The sequence below is a fragment of the Acomys minous genome (genome assembly GCF_964271855.1).
Source record: "Acomys minous genome assembly, chromosome: 7".
NCBI lineage: Eukaryota > Metazoa > Chordata > Mammalia > Rodentia > Muridae > Acomys > Acomys minous.
Window position 1 is genome coordinate 106,875,605 of NC_140488.1, and position 16,410 is coordinate 106,892,014.

General features: G+C 40.7%; 1 protein-coding gene across 6 annotated transcripts in view; it reads left to right on the forward strand.

The window, feature by feature from the left end:
• SHROOM4 (shroom family member 4) overlaps positions 1-8,028 on the forward strand; it is a 204,178-nt gene extending 196,150 nt beyond the window's left edge. For all 6 annotated transcript variants that reach the window (XM_084790227.1, XM_084790228.1, XM_084790232.1 and 3 more), the window contains 2 exons: positions 2,841-3,110; positions 4,049-8,028. In XM_084790227.1, the coding sequence (XP_084646353.1) occupies positions 2,841-3,110; positions 4,049-4,318 (540 nt within the window). In that variant the 3' untranslated portion in view covers positions 4,319-8,028. The remainder of the gene's footprint in view (positions 1-2,840; positions 3,111-4,048) is intronic.
• Positions 8,029-16,410: the final 8,382 nt, after the last annotated feature.

Sequence of the window (16,410 nt, forward strand, 5' to 3'; positions counted from 1 at the left end):
ATTCATGATAGTCTGTTGCTAGAGACCATGATCTTAACCGCATGTACTACTGGCTGCAAAAACTGTAGGAAAATAAGGATGTAGCAACATGACATTCAGAGCCTCTTAGCTAAGCAAGATGTTCTCACTCTCCCCCTCCCCTGCCCCCTCCCCTGAATGTTCCGACTCTCTCTAGCTTGCTAACTCACTCTCACTCGCTCTGGTATATATGTGTAACTGGATGCACACATGTGTGTGGAGGCTGGATGTCAACACTACGTTTTTTCTTCAGTTGCTTCTTGCCTTAGTCTTCTTGAGAAAGTTGATGTCACTAAATTTAGAGCTTACTGACTGCCTAGACTGGATCATCAGTGAGCTCTGGGGGTGCTTCAGTCTACATCATCCCCTAGTGCTGGGTTACAGACACATTCTGCTGTGCCTGGCTTCTCATAATCCTCATGCTTAAGGTCCTTATGCTTGCATGCAAACACTTTAACACTGAGCCATCACTCCAACCCCTAGACATGTATGCCTGAATTCCTTATAGTCATACTAATAGCAATGATTATGATAAAGATAACACAAATAAATGTGCATTAAGCGCTTACGGTCTCAAAACACAACATTAAATATTTTGCTTCTGCGATCATATTTACTATAAATTGTCACAGCAACCCTGGACAAATGTAGACTACTCTAGTTTATAGAAGAAGTAAAAGTTCTTTGTACCAAAAGGTTCAGAGTTTGTAGAAGACAGGAGTGCTAGCCAGGGGTTTATAGGACTCCAAAATTCCACAGTACCCCATTGCCTTCCTATGAGTCCAGTTGCACAACTGCTTACTGCTATAAATTGGAGAACATGGGCTATATAGTACTTACTCTTGGTTGTCAAGTTGATGAGATTGACAGGTGCCTCGAGGCTGTAAAGCAGTCCCTTGGGAGCTCTGTGAGGCATTTCCACAAAGGATTAACTAAGGGTGAAGGCAGGCCCAGAATGTGGATGGCATCATCCTATAGCCTGAGGCCCAGATGTAATAAAGGAAGAGTAGGAAAACCTATAGCACAGACTCTCCCTCTGTGCTCCTGGCTGCCACTATGATCTGAAACTTCTGAGACTGTGAGCCATAGAACACATTTCTTCTCTTATTCCCTTAAGGTGTTTTTCTTGGACATTTTACCACACCAAAAAAACAAAACAAAACAAAAACCAATAAAACCTAGGTCATAGATAGTAATTCCCTTGAGAAACTTATAATAAACAGTGAGGGATTAGACTCACACACATGAAACAGAATTATAACAAATTCAAATTGCACTGTGTCTCAGCCAATGTCCTGTTGCTGTGAAGAGACACCATGACCAAGGCAGCTCTTTTAAAGGAAAACATTCAACTGGGACTGGCTAACAGTTCAGAGGCTTAGTCTATTGTCATCATGGCGGGGAGCATGGCAGCATGCAGGCAGACATGGTGCTGGGAGTTCTACACATTCAGATCTATTGGCAGCAAGAAGAGAGAGACACTGGGCCTGGCTTGAGCTTTTAAAAACCCAAAACCCACCCCTAGTAACACATTCCCTTCAATAAGGTCATGCCTACTCCAACAAGGCCCTACCTCTTAATTGCTCTCAATTAGTGCCACTCCATAATGACCAGGCATTTAAATATAAGAGCCTATGGGGGCTGTTCCTATTCAAACCACCACATACTATAAAGTTCTAATTCTAGAAGTCCTGATTTTTTTTGTAATTTTGTCTATGGTTATCTGTTTGCTTGTTTGTGGTTCTAGGCATGGAACTCAGTACCTTATATATTCTGGGGAAGCACTGCACTATTGTACTATACCACCCCCCCCAGTAGTAAAATACTTTAAAGCTCTAAGAGGAAAAAGCACTGAGAGAAGAGTTCCAAAGGAAGTGTTCATCTAAGAAGGGTGGGGACAAAGCTAGGCCTTGCAGAAAGAACAGGAATGAATAGCCTAAGTCCAGAGGAAGTGAAACTGCATAATCAAATCAGGAAATCAAGAATGAGGGTCGGGAATATAGCAGAGTGGAGAGCTAAACCAGAATGATTTTGAAGAGTGGAAATAATAGGTCATATTGAGCAGTAATAATAATCTTTTATTGAACACTTTTTGTGCTAGGCCTTTTAAATTATTATTGTATCATTACCACTTGGTGTAATGGTCGCAACAGTTACCCACAATCCTCCTACAAAGACAGAAAGTGAGGCTCAATTAAATGAAGTCATCCAAGGTCCTGCAAGATAGAAATTGGCAGAGCTGGAAGAACCCAGTCATTGTGACTGCAGAATTTCCATTCTCATCCAAAGGCCTCAAAAGTGATCCAAGGGGACAGAGACATAGGCCAGTGTCATGACCACTGAAAGAAAACACATAAAGTGATTAGTAGATACGTGATGACAGTTCTTTCCAATGTAGAATCTCGGTAGTTCTCTAGATCCTTTTTGTTATAGTTTCAGTTGCATTTTGCAAATGCCGCTTGGTTCATGGGTAATATTTGCGTAGTGCCAACGACTTCGGTGGGGACATGGAGATGCCTGTCAAACAGGGAGGGAAGGTACCTACTCAACCCTAGAATTACTTATCATTTGCTCAAGTTTTTACCCCTAAGCCATCTTTTCCCTCCATCCCTGCTGTCCTTCTTTCTCTCTCCTATCCTCCACCCCTCCCCCTCCATTTTTAGTCTTTCCCTTTAGACAAGGCTTCAGTGTGTAGGCCAGGTTGCAGCCCTCTTGACTCCACCTTCCAAGTGCTAGAAAGAGAGGCATGTGCTCTGCCCAAGCCCAGACCGGTGTCTGTTGATGTCCATGGTCACCCTTTGTCTTCCTTTTAACTCTCTTAGCTCCAGCTCATTGAAAGCATTGGTCGGAAACTTTCGGTCCTGCGGGAGGCCCAGCGAGGACTAGTGGATGACATCAATGCCAACGCTGCCCTTGGGGAGGAGGTGGAGGTCACCTTAAAGGCTGTCTGCAAGCCCAATGAGCTTGAAAAGTTTCAGTTGTTTATTGGGGACCTGGACAAAGTGGTCAACCTGTTGCTGTCACTCTCTGGACGACTGGCCCGGGTGGAGAATGCTCTCAATAGCATCGATTCAGAGGCCACCCAAGAGAAGGTAACAGATGGGGGGTCTCTGGGGGTGTAAATGGAAGAAATGTCTCTAGCTTTTAAGGGGGAGGAGAAAAAACAGCATTAAAAGTGTAAGCGCTGGCTTTTAAGCGCTTTGTAAGCGCTCTGAAATTTTAGTTCTGCACGTCAGCTGTGTGGGCAACTTACTTAGCCTTACTCTGTCTTCAGTTGCTTCATTTACAAAATGAAATAAGCATACAATCTGCGTCATGTGTTTTCTGTAAGGATTGAGATAATCCAAGGTAATTGCATAAAATAGGGTCCCAAACAGAGTAAATAGGGAATTAGTGCTAGCTGCTAATGGTGGTGGTGGTGATGGTACCGATAAGGGTGGGGGTGGTAGCAGAAGCAGTAAGAGCAGCAGCAACAGGAAAAGCACGCAGCAGCAAATTTGCCTCTGATCCCCTTAGAGCTGCAAAGAGGCCCTCAATTTTAGAGGTTATTTCATTCTGTGATTATATCCGAATTAAACTCCATTACCTTTCGCTTTACAAGTGGCTTTGAATCCACAGTAAGAGCTCCGTACACATGCATACACACCCCTACGCATGTCCGCTCACACTGAGACACCATATAGAAAGCATCACCATAGTGATGTTTGTTCAGCAAATGAAAGGGACTTAGAATGGCTTTGTCGGAGGTGGCCTCTGTGCCAAGCCAAGTGATGACCCATGCTTTAAAGACAGCCTTAGAAATCGAAAGAGGGGATTGCACACCCCCTGTCCAAAACTGCTGTCATGCTTGTCTTCCTCCAGCTATAGGAAAGGGAGATTTATGCGTGAATGCAAACTTCAGAGCAGGAGATCTAAGGCTGATTAATTAGCAGAATGCGTAGCTGCCTTGTGGCTGCTTCCTTGGTGAAAGACTGCTGTACAGATGCCTGGTGCCTGGGACCAGCCTTTAATTGGTTCTCTGCTTCCCCAGTTGGTGCTGATAGAGAAGAAACGGCAGCTGACGAGCCAGTTGGCAGATGCCAAGGAGCTGAAGGAGCACGTGGACCACAGGGAGAAGCTGGTGTTCGGCATGGTCTCCCGCTACCTGCCTCAGGACCAGCTCCAAGATTACCAGCACTTTGTGAAGATGAAATCTGCTCTCATCATTGAACAGCGAGAGCTGGAGGAGAAGATCAAACTTGGGGAAGAGCAGCTGAGATGCCTCAAAGAGAGCCTGCACTTGGGGCCCAGTAATTTCTAATTCTACCGGGCGTGTGCCACTGCATGACTGCCCATGCACAGTGCAAAGTGCTTTCAATCTTCAATAGCCATTTGGTAGCCAAGTATATAGAAATGACTTAACAGATGGTTCCAGCCATCTATCTCTACCTTGGCTAGCCATCAAGGAGAGCCTGCAAGGGCCCTAAGCTTCTACCTTACAGAGTCACAGCAAGGTGTGGCCATGCTACCATGCTCTCTCCCAGTGAGTGGGAACCGAAAAGTGCCTTCATCTCTGTCCTAAGACACCAAAGACTCCACAAACTCTCCCTCGCACACACTACCCTCCTTAAGGTTCAGAGCTGATCTGTCTGTGCAATGTTTCCTCTTCCCTAGGGCTAGTGAGCTAGCTAGCCGTTGTCCGCCCGGATTTGCTTGACTTCAATACATTCACCTCAAACCAGTTTCAGGACCTCGCCCCAACTTCGCAGCAGGAGACACAGAAGGGGAGATTGTATACAACAGGCACAAGCATGGGGGTATACCTGTATTCTCCCTCCCCTCCAGTAATAGCCAGGCTTAAACAAAGTGGCTCCATGTCTACCCTCCCCGACAGCTAGTCGACAGCCTTCTTACTGTGGCCTTCAGCCTGTCTCCACAGGATAGACCTGCTGCTTTATAGTGTGTCTGGCTCTGATGTCTCGAGCAGTCACACACCGGGGCTTCACTCTCCGATCCTCTAATATCTCAATTCCAGCTTCCTGATTGGGGGAGAGTATTCTTATTATACTTTAAATCACCTTTGGTTTGTATTGAGATGTATGTTTTCTTTTTCTGGTTTGAACTAATGAGGCGAGAAAAAAAATAAGTTAGAGAGGGGGAAGTCAGCCAGATGGAAAACATAAGCCTGAGTCCACCCTGGCTACGTAAGCAAGTGCCAAGGTATTGAATTCTTCCCCATAGCTTTAAGTCTCTAAGAGATGTCTCCCCTTGAATTCATAGCCTCCCTACCATCGCTTGGCTATGTATTTCCCTGGGGTCTGGGTGACTATAACCTTAACGGTCCTGAAACCAGAGTACTCTCCTAAAACTGATAGTTATAGACTACATGAATGAATGAATGGTGAATGAATGAATGAATGAATGAATAATTCAGAGTATGGAAGGCCCTCTCTTAACAACTGCTTTCTCAGCCAGTGGCTAGCTCAAGGAACCAAAACCATGAGAGTATTTTCAGCCAGGGCCAGGCCTCAGAGCAAATTCTCATCCACCCAGGAGCTAGACAAACAGGAGCCGTCCTTATCTTCAGGGCCTATGTACTAAAGCATCTCCTCTGGTGGACGCCTGGAATCTTGGATCGTACCAAAGCTTGTTTATACCACAATTATTAATGTCATCACCGAAGGGACTCATAAGTGGCTAAGGAGAGATCTCCTCTAGAGCATGGATACACTGGATAAATAGATGATCGATGAGCCATGTGGGATGGAGCAAAATGTCATCACACTACTCAGAATGGCACATCATTTAAAACTTACCAGTTGTTTAATTATTTCATAGTCTATTGAATGTTGTCAAAGTGTGGTTGATCATGAGAACTGGAACAGTGCACAGTGAAAGGGATAAGAGAGGTTTACATACCAAGAACCAAAGCTGGTGCTTTTACCAAGGCCTGACATTGGTAGCCTGCTTCTACCCTGGAAAAGCATTCAGCGGGGCAATAGCAACAGGGGACTTACCACCAAAGCTCCTTTTGATCTCGCTCAATCCACTGTTCCTTACTAACTGGGTGCATTCCTCAATGTTATCTCCTAGCAATACCACAGAAGCTCCCCCCGCCCCCCCAAAAAAGCAAGCCCCAGCATCACCACCTATTTCCACTGAGTTCCTCAGGTTCCCCGGAGGTTCACTGTAGCTGCAGTGTTACCTCATCCAACCAAAGAGTTTGCCAAGGAACTTCAAGGCTGCTACAAATGCACGTCACTATCTTCCATGCTCTTCAGGCTGTGTGTGACAACTACGGGAGAATCTTGGTTAGCAGGGTATTCTAAAGAGGTGGTAACCTTTATGCTTTTGAGCATTGCTGCCTCTACGATAAGCACAGTTAGTCTATCAGTCCTGTCATTCTCCCCTCAAGTGGAAGATTACCAAGGATTTTAAGCATAGTCCTAAAACTATACTGAGTAGTGAAGCTCTGTAGCTGTTCTGTGCTGTGCTGTGCTGTCTGTGCTATGGTGTGCTGCGAGGCACTGTGCAGGCCTGTTCTGTTGTTTTATTCAGGACAGCTGAGAACTTACCCAAAGGAAATGGCTTTGAATAAAAGTCACACTTGCCTTACCTTCTTGTGATACTGGGCCCTAGGACAATCAATAAGGAAGTTGGAATGTCTTATACTAGGATGAGAGTTGTGTGCTCTATCATTCTAAGATGTGTTTGGCTCCAGTAGAGCAAGGAGCAGTCACTTTACTGGATATCATGGCCATAGGCTGGGTATTTGTAGCCTTTGTTAGGTTTATTATACCTATGATATATGATACCAAAAATATTATTATCTGTGGTTTGTGTTTGTTTGTTGATTGGCACTGTTGGAGGTAGAACCCAAGGTCTTATGTATACTGAGCAAGTGCTGTATCACTGAGCTAGAGCTCCAGCCTTAATTCTCAATTTTGTCACTCTTCCCACCTCAAAAGAGTTTGTACAGTTGGATTCAGAATACAGGGCTGAGTTTCCGAAGCATTTGAAAGAGAACTTCAAAACTCTATGGAATAATAAAGCTCAACACACTAAACTAACACTGGCTTGCCCTACTCCTGCTGTGGCATTTCCACAGTGGGGAACACCGCTGCAAAGTGCCAGTGCTACTGGCATGGGGCATCTCTCTCTGGTCTTGGTTTCTGGGATCAGCCATTTTTTTAAAGGCCTCTGAGAAGATCGCAGTGTGAACGTAGGGTAAAATATCGATGTCCCCCATAAAAGTTTACTGATTTTCCACTCTTTCCCTTCAAATATTTACATAAATCTCATTGGATAAAAGGAAAGCAGGGTGACGGATACAAGGGAGTCAATGCACGATTACTATCCTATGCCTATTCTTCCCCCATCCCCAGGGCTCTAGAGAATTGACTCTCATCAAGTCCCACAAGTGAAGACTCAGCTAAGATATAGAAGTAAATACTCAAGTGGAATCTCAGAGAGTGGGACAGATAATACTGAACTCAAAGCCCTAAAAATGGAGAGATTGGATGCCTAGGAAGGGAAAGACAGTGAAAATAGAAAGCCTCTTTCAAGATTGGGTTCATAATTCTGTTTGCCACTTAACCTCATGTGCCAAGAAAGCTGCCTCAGGGGTACCAGAACCATCTCCTCAGCTCTAGGTTCCCTGAAGGTGCTGCTCTTCTAGTGGCAAGCCTCAGATGGAGGAAGGTGGGTATACTTCTAGCTACCCACGTGGAACTTGGCAGCTCCCTCTCTTTGCTAGAGGAGCTGCATATGCCAATAATAATTCCATGGCAGAATATTGTATTATTTGAGGATTAACTCCTTAGACGGGGGTGGGCGTGGGGCAATGTATATAGATACAGAATCAGTGTTTGCTGTACAATTTGGGGAGTTGTCTATCCCATGTAATGCTATTATTTTTCTGAATCCTGTTTCTGCGTTTGTGTCCTCCACCACTCCCCTCTTGGCTGACATTGATATGCCAGCCTTATTGTCATCAAGGGTAATACTTCAATAAAGGTGCTAAGGACAAAAGGAACTGTCTCTTATGTTTTGCTTATGGAAGAGAAATCCTCTAAGAGTCTGATGAAATATAATAGCAAGGAATGTGGTTACTTATCCGTAGTCTTTCCTACACAGCTATATGACCAAAGCCTTATCCATATTCTTAAACTTACACTCTTGACACCTTACGGACAGTGTTAATAATGCTTCATTCATTATCACCAGTAACAGAACAGGATCTTTCATAGCCTTCTTAGAAGAATAGCTTTTAGGCATCCATTCCTACTACAAGTGCTATTAAAGATAAAATTAACCACCAGTCTCACCCAGCTGTGAGTCCTGTAAGTTAGAATAAAAACTGGCCTGGCAAAACAATCGAACCAGTGCAATGGTGGCACAAATGTCATAGCCTTCACTCCTCTACCCTTGCCTCCCATCTTAGTTGTAAAATTGGAGTAATAATCTAGTGTAGGTATTATAATTTGAAATAAATTGTATTTTGGAAGATAAATAAAAGCTCCTAGGTATATACTGAGGCATTGTTAGAAAGGCAGAATTCCAGGCCCCATCCTGTAGCCAGTGACAAGTCTAACTTTTAATTAAATCCCTGGGAGATTCATGTGTTTAATATTAAAGTTTGGAACTGCTAATATGTTTCCAACATAGCCTGGAAGAATAACCATTTTATAGTCTTGATTCTATATCCTAAATATAGTCTATCTTTTCTCATTTTGATCACAGTTGTCCAAATCATTAATCAAGGTCTCCAGATGCAGAGTTGATATATCTCTTACCTCATTTTTGGGCTGCTATAACAATATATCGAAGACTGGGTAATTTATAGTAAATAAAAAATGTACTGGCTTATAGTTCTAGAGGTTGAAAAGTCCAAGATCAAAAGTCCAGCATCTTGTGTTGAGCCTTTTTTCTGTACCTCATGGCAGAAGGGGAAAGTGAGGGAGAAAAAAAAAGAGATCAGAGTCAGAGCTTAACTGCTTTTATAATCAGTAGCAATATAGTCTTCAGGGCGGAGGCCTTATGGCCTAAGTGCTTCCCATCGGGCTCCCATCACTGTTACAAAAAGGATTAAGTTTTCAAAACACACTTTTGGGAGACACATCCAAACTGTAGCAATACACAAAAATTGAAGGAGCAATCTGAAAAGGAAATAAAATAATCCCTGACTGTTGCTATTAAAAAATATGACAAATGTCTGAGGTGATGGCTACATCAATTGCCTCATCTATATATTGTTAATGTATAAAAATGTAATGCTGTATTCTCAGAAATGTGTATAATTATTGGAGTAAATTCTAAATAGAAAATAAATGGTTTTAAGGGGGAAATAATTCAATTTACTGTAGCATAGAAAAGCATAAAATACCTAGAAATATATTTACAAAAATGCAAGACTTTTCCATTAAAACAATAAAATATCAATAAAAGAAACTAGGGAATTTCTAAACAGAAAAATGTGCCATATTCATTATTGATAAGACATACTATCACTAAGATGATTATAAACCTCAAACTGATTTACAAATTCACCATAATTCTTAAGAAAATTCATACTGATTTATTTGCCTAAATTACAGTATCATCCAAAAATTTATACAGAATTACACAGGACTTAAAATAGTCAAAACTAGCTTTAAATAAAATAAAATATAGGACTTAGCCTTCCAAATTTCAACTTTTATTACAAATAAAGAGTAAAAGAAGTCATTATTTACAAGCAGAGACATACATACAAATAAATGGAAATTAAAAATTAAGAAATAAACCATGAAAATTATAGTAATGTTCAACAAATGTACACATACATGCATAAGTCACATACATAAAATTGAGGCAATAATTGTTCTATAAGCAGTGCTGGTACAGCTGGATGTCTAGAGAGAAAACATGACTGGATTAAAGAAGCTGCTCCAAAGAATTATATGTCCTTGCTTGAATTTCTGTAGCATAACACCATTACAATGAGTGAATTGAACAACAAACATTGGTTTCTTATAGTCATGGAGCACAGATAGTCCATGGCCACCATTAACTGAACGTAGTGGATTATTAAGAAGAGGAGGAGGAGGGATGAAGCTGGGAAGCAGTGTGTTGAGTGGGGAGACAGAGATACAAGAAGACCCGGAGGGGCGATGGGCGGTATGATCATGCTTCATTTGCATACGTACATGAAATACTCCGAGAATAAAACACAGCTATTTTTTTCTGAAAGATCAAGGTACCAACAGATTCGGTGTTGGTAAAGGACCCTATCCTATTGTGCAGATGGACACCTATTTATATTCTCATACAGTGGGGAGAAAGAAGTCTCTCTCTCCCTCCCTCCCTCCCTCCCTCCCCCCCCCTCTGTTTCTTAAGTCGGCACTGATCCAGTTGAAGGCTAAATGCTTGTGATCTTATCTTCACAGAACTGTTTCCGCAAGGGCCCCTTCTCTAAATGCTATCACCTTGCAAATCACAAAAAAATTTCAAGATGCCACAAACATTCAGTCTGTGAAAATATGCATACAGTAAACACAGGGATAGGTGGTCAGTTTTCCTATTGATAAGGATATATAAACAGGCATCACAATGGGCACCAACTTATTACACCTGCCAGGAATAATAAGTTGGGTGTGGTGTGGTGGCGCACACCTTTAATCCCAGCACTAGGGAGGCAGAGGCAGGTGGATCTCTGTGAGTTCGAGGCCAGCCTGGTCTACAAAGCGAGTCCAGGACAACCAGGGCTACACAGAGAAACCCTGTCTCAAAAAACAAAGAAACAAACAAACAAAAAACCCTGATAAAGTCTTGATAAATGCTATAACAGGCCTGAACCTTCAACATATTTTATACTAAGTGAAAAGGAACCAAAAGCAAAGAACCGTAGTCTATGATTCAATTTATTCCAAATGTCTAAAATAGGGAAATCTATATAGGCAAAGGGCACATTAGTGCTTGTCATGGCCTAAATACCAAGGGGCTAAGGAATGACTGATAAGGAGCATGACTTTTCTGCAGATGGTCATGAGAACATTCTAAAATTAGAATATCACCATGAGTGGTTGACTCTTCCAATGTACTATAAGGCTATTGTATTGGATTATATGTTTTAGCTTTGTTCATCTCAGACACGTGAATCATTTCTGGATACTTTTTATATAAAAATTTCCTTGTTTTCCTCTGTCTCATTCCCATTAAAAAAAAAAAACCCTGATTATCATGATGCGAAGAACAGAGTTCATTCCTGGACATTGGACATATGGTAGGACTTCCACAAATCACGATTTCCTTCCCTCACCCTGCTCTGCACACCAGATAAAGATTTCCTTGGACTTGCAGATAAAATATTTTCAGGCTAAGGAGTTTCCCTCAGAAAGGAGAATTTCTGATAACCATAATGCTGCGATTATCAACATTCTCCCTCCAAGAACAAATTACAAGCCAGTTGTAAGATGACAGAATATAGACTGAAGAAAATGCCCCATTCTTAGTAGAAAAGAAATGATTACCTAATTTGCAAGCTGTCTACTTGGGCTCCAATTTGAGAATTGTGGGAAAGCCCATAGTCTTCAAACACATCTTCTGATGTGGAGTCCCTTACCCCGTGTTATGTGTTTTCACACACCATTTCTCTATGCAAACATTCATTTTTTTAAAAAAATCTTCATTTTAATCTTTAAAAATTTTACTGCGATACTTAAATTTCTTAATTTTTAAATCTAAGTTTAGAATTGTATGAGCATGTTTTGCTGTTTGTAAACTTCATAAAGGGAAATGGATTTAAAAGTGAAAAAAAGCTAGAAGTCCCCATTCTTGTAAAGCCTCTGCCCTAATGAAATTGATAGTGCAGTCAATCTATGATTACACAGTATTTACATATGCACAATGAGAATACGCAATCATGTTTTATCTTGTTTCAGGAACACCAAACCAATTCTTGATTTTCACAGCCCATGAATCAACTCTCTTTGCTATTAAATTAACTAGAATATTTTACATTATTTTTCAGCAAAGATTAGTGGTTCAGTGAACATGAGAATATAGTTATCTCTTCAAAATACTGATTTAATTTCCTTGGGTTGTCCACTCAGAAATAAAATCACTGGGTCATGTCACATTACTTTAATTTTCAAAGAACCTTCTCTCTCTTTTCCAATTTACTGCTGATATCATTTATCTCCTCGGCGCCCATGTGTAAGGCTTCCCTTTTCTCTACACACTCAGAAACATTTTTTTTTCTTTTCTTTTTGATAACAACTATTTGTGACAATATTCATGGACCTGAATGGCATCACCTTAAATAAAATAAGTGAAATGTGAGATGAAATATGTTGCATATGCAGACTCTAAAAGTATTTAATTAACACAGAAACCAAATAGAATGGTGAATAGTAAGGGGAGAGACACGAGGAGGCTGCCAATGCCACAGTCAGGAGAATAGGATGGGAGTCTGGAGGTCTAACACACAGCAGGGTGATATCATTAGCAGCCATACTACATTGCATACTGGAAATTTGTCACTAAGAACATAAATTTCAGAAGGCCCTTCCCATGGAATTAAAAAAAGATACCTTGGAAGAAAATGAATATTTTACTAGTGTGACTGTCGTTGGTCTCACACACATACACACATACACACATGTGTATAAAACATGTTGTTCTTAAATATGTTCAAGCCTTTGTCGAGAATGTTTAAATGCCTATGAAAGGAATGACAAATTCATATTGAGGAACAGTTTAGACAACAAGGTTGAGTTCCACTACTAGAAAACAACAACAACAACACTTAACTTACATCACATGGGAATTGCCCTTCTGTAGATTGTTCAATCATGGCCAAAGGCTCAATATAGGGTTCTGACAGTGTAAGATGCCATGCTCTGTCCATGGGTCTCATTTTTGGAATTGGGGCCCTTCACCCTGGAGTGGCTCACTGTCCATAGCTAAGTAAAAGGAGCAGCATGTCTTTGAATCCTCATTTCCTTCGCCCCCACCCCCGCAGCTTTTCGTTTCCTTTCTTAAAGAGAAATTAAAGGAATTCATCTCCTCCAGCACTGAGTTGGTTGTATTTTTGCTGAGGAAATAATTTAGAAAAGGCCATGAATGAAGAGTCTTCCTGACTTTAAATTGCCTTGGGTTAAATGTGAATAAATCAAAGTACTTAAAGACTATACAATCCCTGTCTGGATATCTTTCACTTATCAGTTTGGTAAATGTGAAATAGCAGACTAAACTCATTACTGGACGGAACAAATGACAACTTCTAATTGAGAAAAATCTGTATTTGAGCTAAATTTAAAATGATATTGTTCCCAAGACTTATAGATGACTATATATTTAAAGACTTTTTACAAATATAGAAACATTACTTATCTTCTAGCAAAATAGGTAAGAGTAAATAGAGGCAGACAGAGAAAACTAATGAAATTGTAAATAAATTAGATAATGTTATCTATTTTGAACAGGATTTGGTCACGTTCCTACATGCTGGTGGCTATTTTCTTTATCAAATAAACATGTCATAAGATTCAAACAATTAATAAAAAAATCTTTTATAAACAATTGCATATTTCACTAAGTGTAGTCTGGTGTGGAAGCAATCGCAGCCTTTGTACCTTGCTGGAATGGCACTCAGAGCTCATACCTAACATCATATATGCCACACTCTGCAACTAATGTTCCTCTCAGTTCAGTGAAAGGGGTACTGCGGTGAGTGTTAAGGAGGTAACACCCTGCCTTCAAGACTCTGAGAATAAGGTGTAACAACACCATGCTCACATCTGGTACTCAAGCAGCCCACTGACCCAAGCTCTTCCAATTGGTCTTACTGCTCATAGAACGAAGCCCTAAGTCCTTACGTAGTCTTTGTCTTTTGTAGATGCCTCTGTCTCACGCTCCTGACAGCTTCCGCACTCATCCCAAGCTCAAGCTCATCCTGCATATGAACCATGCAGCCTCAGTGCTCTGTGCTTTAGCTGACAATGCCGAATTCACTTCATACTATGGTATCGACTCACAGTTTATCCCATTCAACAGTCCTTCATAGTTCTAATAATAGTGTCTGTGAAGAACTGTGTTGGGATTTTGATGGGATTTCACTAAGTCTATAGATTGCTTTTGGTAGGGTGTCCATTTTTACAATATTAATCCTACCATCCCATGACCACAGAAAATAATTCCATCTTCTGATGTCTTCTTCAGTTTCTTAAAATTTTGATTATACAGGTGTTTCATTTGCTTGGTGAGAGTTATTCCAAGATACTATTATTTTTATTTTTCCTTTACATTTTTTTGAAATCATAATGTTTCTCTTACCTCTTTCTTGCCTCCAAATCCTCCCACATACTCCTCCCAGTTCATATAATGCTATCTGTTTTATATTTTCTGGCTATTGTGAAAGGTACTGTCTACCCTATTTCTTTTTCTGTTTCTCCATTGACACTCTTTTTTAAAATTCTATTTTATTTGGGATATTGATGCCTCTACCTCCCTTCCACAAACTCCTTAACCTTGTGTAAGAGAGAAAGGTTAGTGAGGAGAAGGGGTGTAGACCCCCTCTACTTCCCCCAGTTGCTTAGGGTCAATCGGGGTTCTTTTGGGACAATACCAGTCTCCATCAACAGCAAATGCAGCAAGCAACCTCTTCCAAGCTACTGTGTTGAAATGTTTCTCTCAGTCTATCTCCAAACAGCCACACCATCAGTCTCTGGTCTCTCCAAACTGCTACATTGCCACATGCCACCACCACTGCACACCACACTTTCTCTCTATGGGCTCTCCTATTTATCTCCCTCCAAGCCCTAGACCACATCCCTCTCTGTACCACATGTGGCAGGCCAGCTGGCAAAGACCACACCCCACAGCAGGCACTTATCACACTTATCAGCTGTGGACACACTAAAGCCCAAACTAAAATCCCACACTTGCGATTAAAACAAAAACATATTTACATAAGTGAGTTTACAAAAAAAAAAACCCCAAAACTTCCATTACATTTCTGATACGTATATAAGAAGGCTACTGATTTTTGTGTATTAATTTTGTATCCTCCTACTTTGCTGGAAGTGTTTGTCAGCTGTAGGAATTCACTAATTTATAAAAATCATACCATCTGCAAAGGAAAATACTTTTACGTCTCCCTTTCCTATTTGTATCTCCTTGATCTTCTTCATTTGTCTTATTGCTCTAACCAAGACTTCAAGTACGTATGGAATAGGTCTAGAGTGGATATATTCTTGTCTTTTTCTTGATCTTATGAAAATCCTCTGAATTTCTCTCCATGCAACTTTATGCTGACTATAGGATTCCTGTAGACTGGCTTTATTGTGTTTAGGTATAACCCTTATATCCCTAGTCTCTCCAGGGCTTTTTAATTATTTTTATTACATTATTTTTAATGATTTATTTGTATGTATATGAGTGTTCTGCCTCCATGTACACCTGCAGGTCTGATGAGGGTACCAGGTCTCATTATAGATGGTTGTGAGCCACCATGTGGCTGCTGGGAATTGAACTCAGGACCTCTGAAAGAGCAGCTGTGCTCTTAACCTCTGAGTCATCTCTCCAGTGCTTTTATTATGAAGGGGCATTAGATTTTTTTTTCAAAGACATTTTCTGCACCTAATGAGATGATCACATTTATTTGTTTGTTTTAGTCTGTTTTTTATGAGATCTTTTTCTGTTGTGATTTTGGTATCAAGATAGGAGCTTTGTAAAAAGAATTTTGAAATGTTCCTTAAGTTTTTTTGGTTTTTTTTTTTTGTGTGTGTGTGTGTGGAATAATTTGAGGAGGATTGGCATTACTGCTTCTTTGTAGGTCTAATAGAATTCTATGCTGAATCCATCTGGTACTTGTGGGGGGTCCTTGCAAGCACCAAGGCTGACAAGAAGGAAATCCATTTCAACACTGATCTACTTGGTACTAGTTCACACTTCTAGAGTCTAGTGTCAGGCAGTTTAGTTTTTAACCGTTTAAGTGCAGTGAAATTTTGGGAAAAATGTTTCCTGATTTAAAAAAAATTATCTCAATCCCATGTGCACAATAAAGCTTAAGGCAAACAGCACATGACCTCTTACATAAAGATGGAGTCTATAGGTTAAGGTTAAGGGTGTGATGTAGTCTCTGTCATACAGATAATGTATCACCATGCTAAAAAGTATATGAGACATCTCTCCTAAGGATGGGTTCTATTGACTGAGAAACAATGCTCAAGATAAAGATCTAGGGAAGAGGGATCTGGCATAATCATAAATATTCTAGGAGATTTAGTACATTTAATATTTTAATTATTATGTATCCTAGGAGTTTCTTTGTGGCCCTGTCTATTTGGTATTCTGTGTGCCTCTTGTACCTTAATAGGCATCTCTTTCTTCAGATTGAGGAATTTTCTTTTTTAAATATTTGTTTGTTTG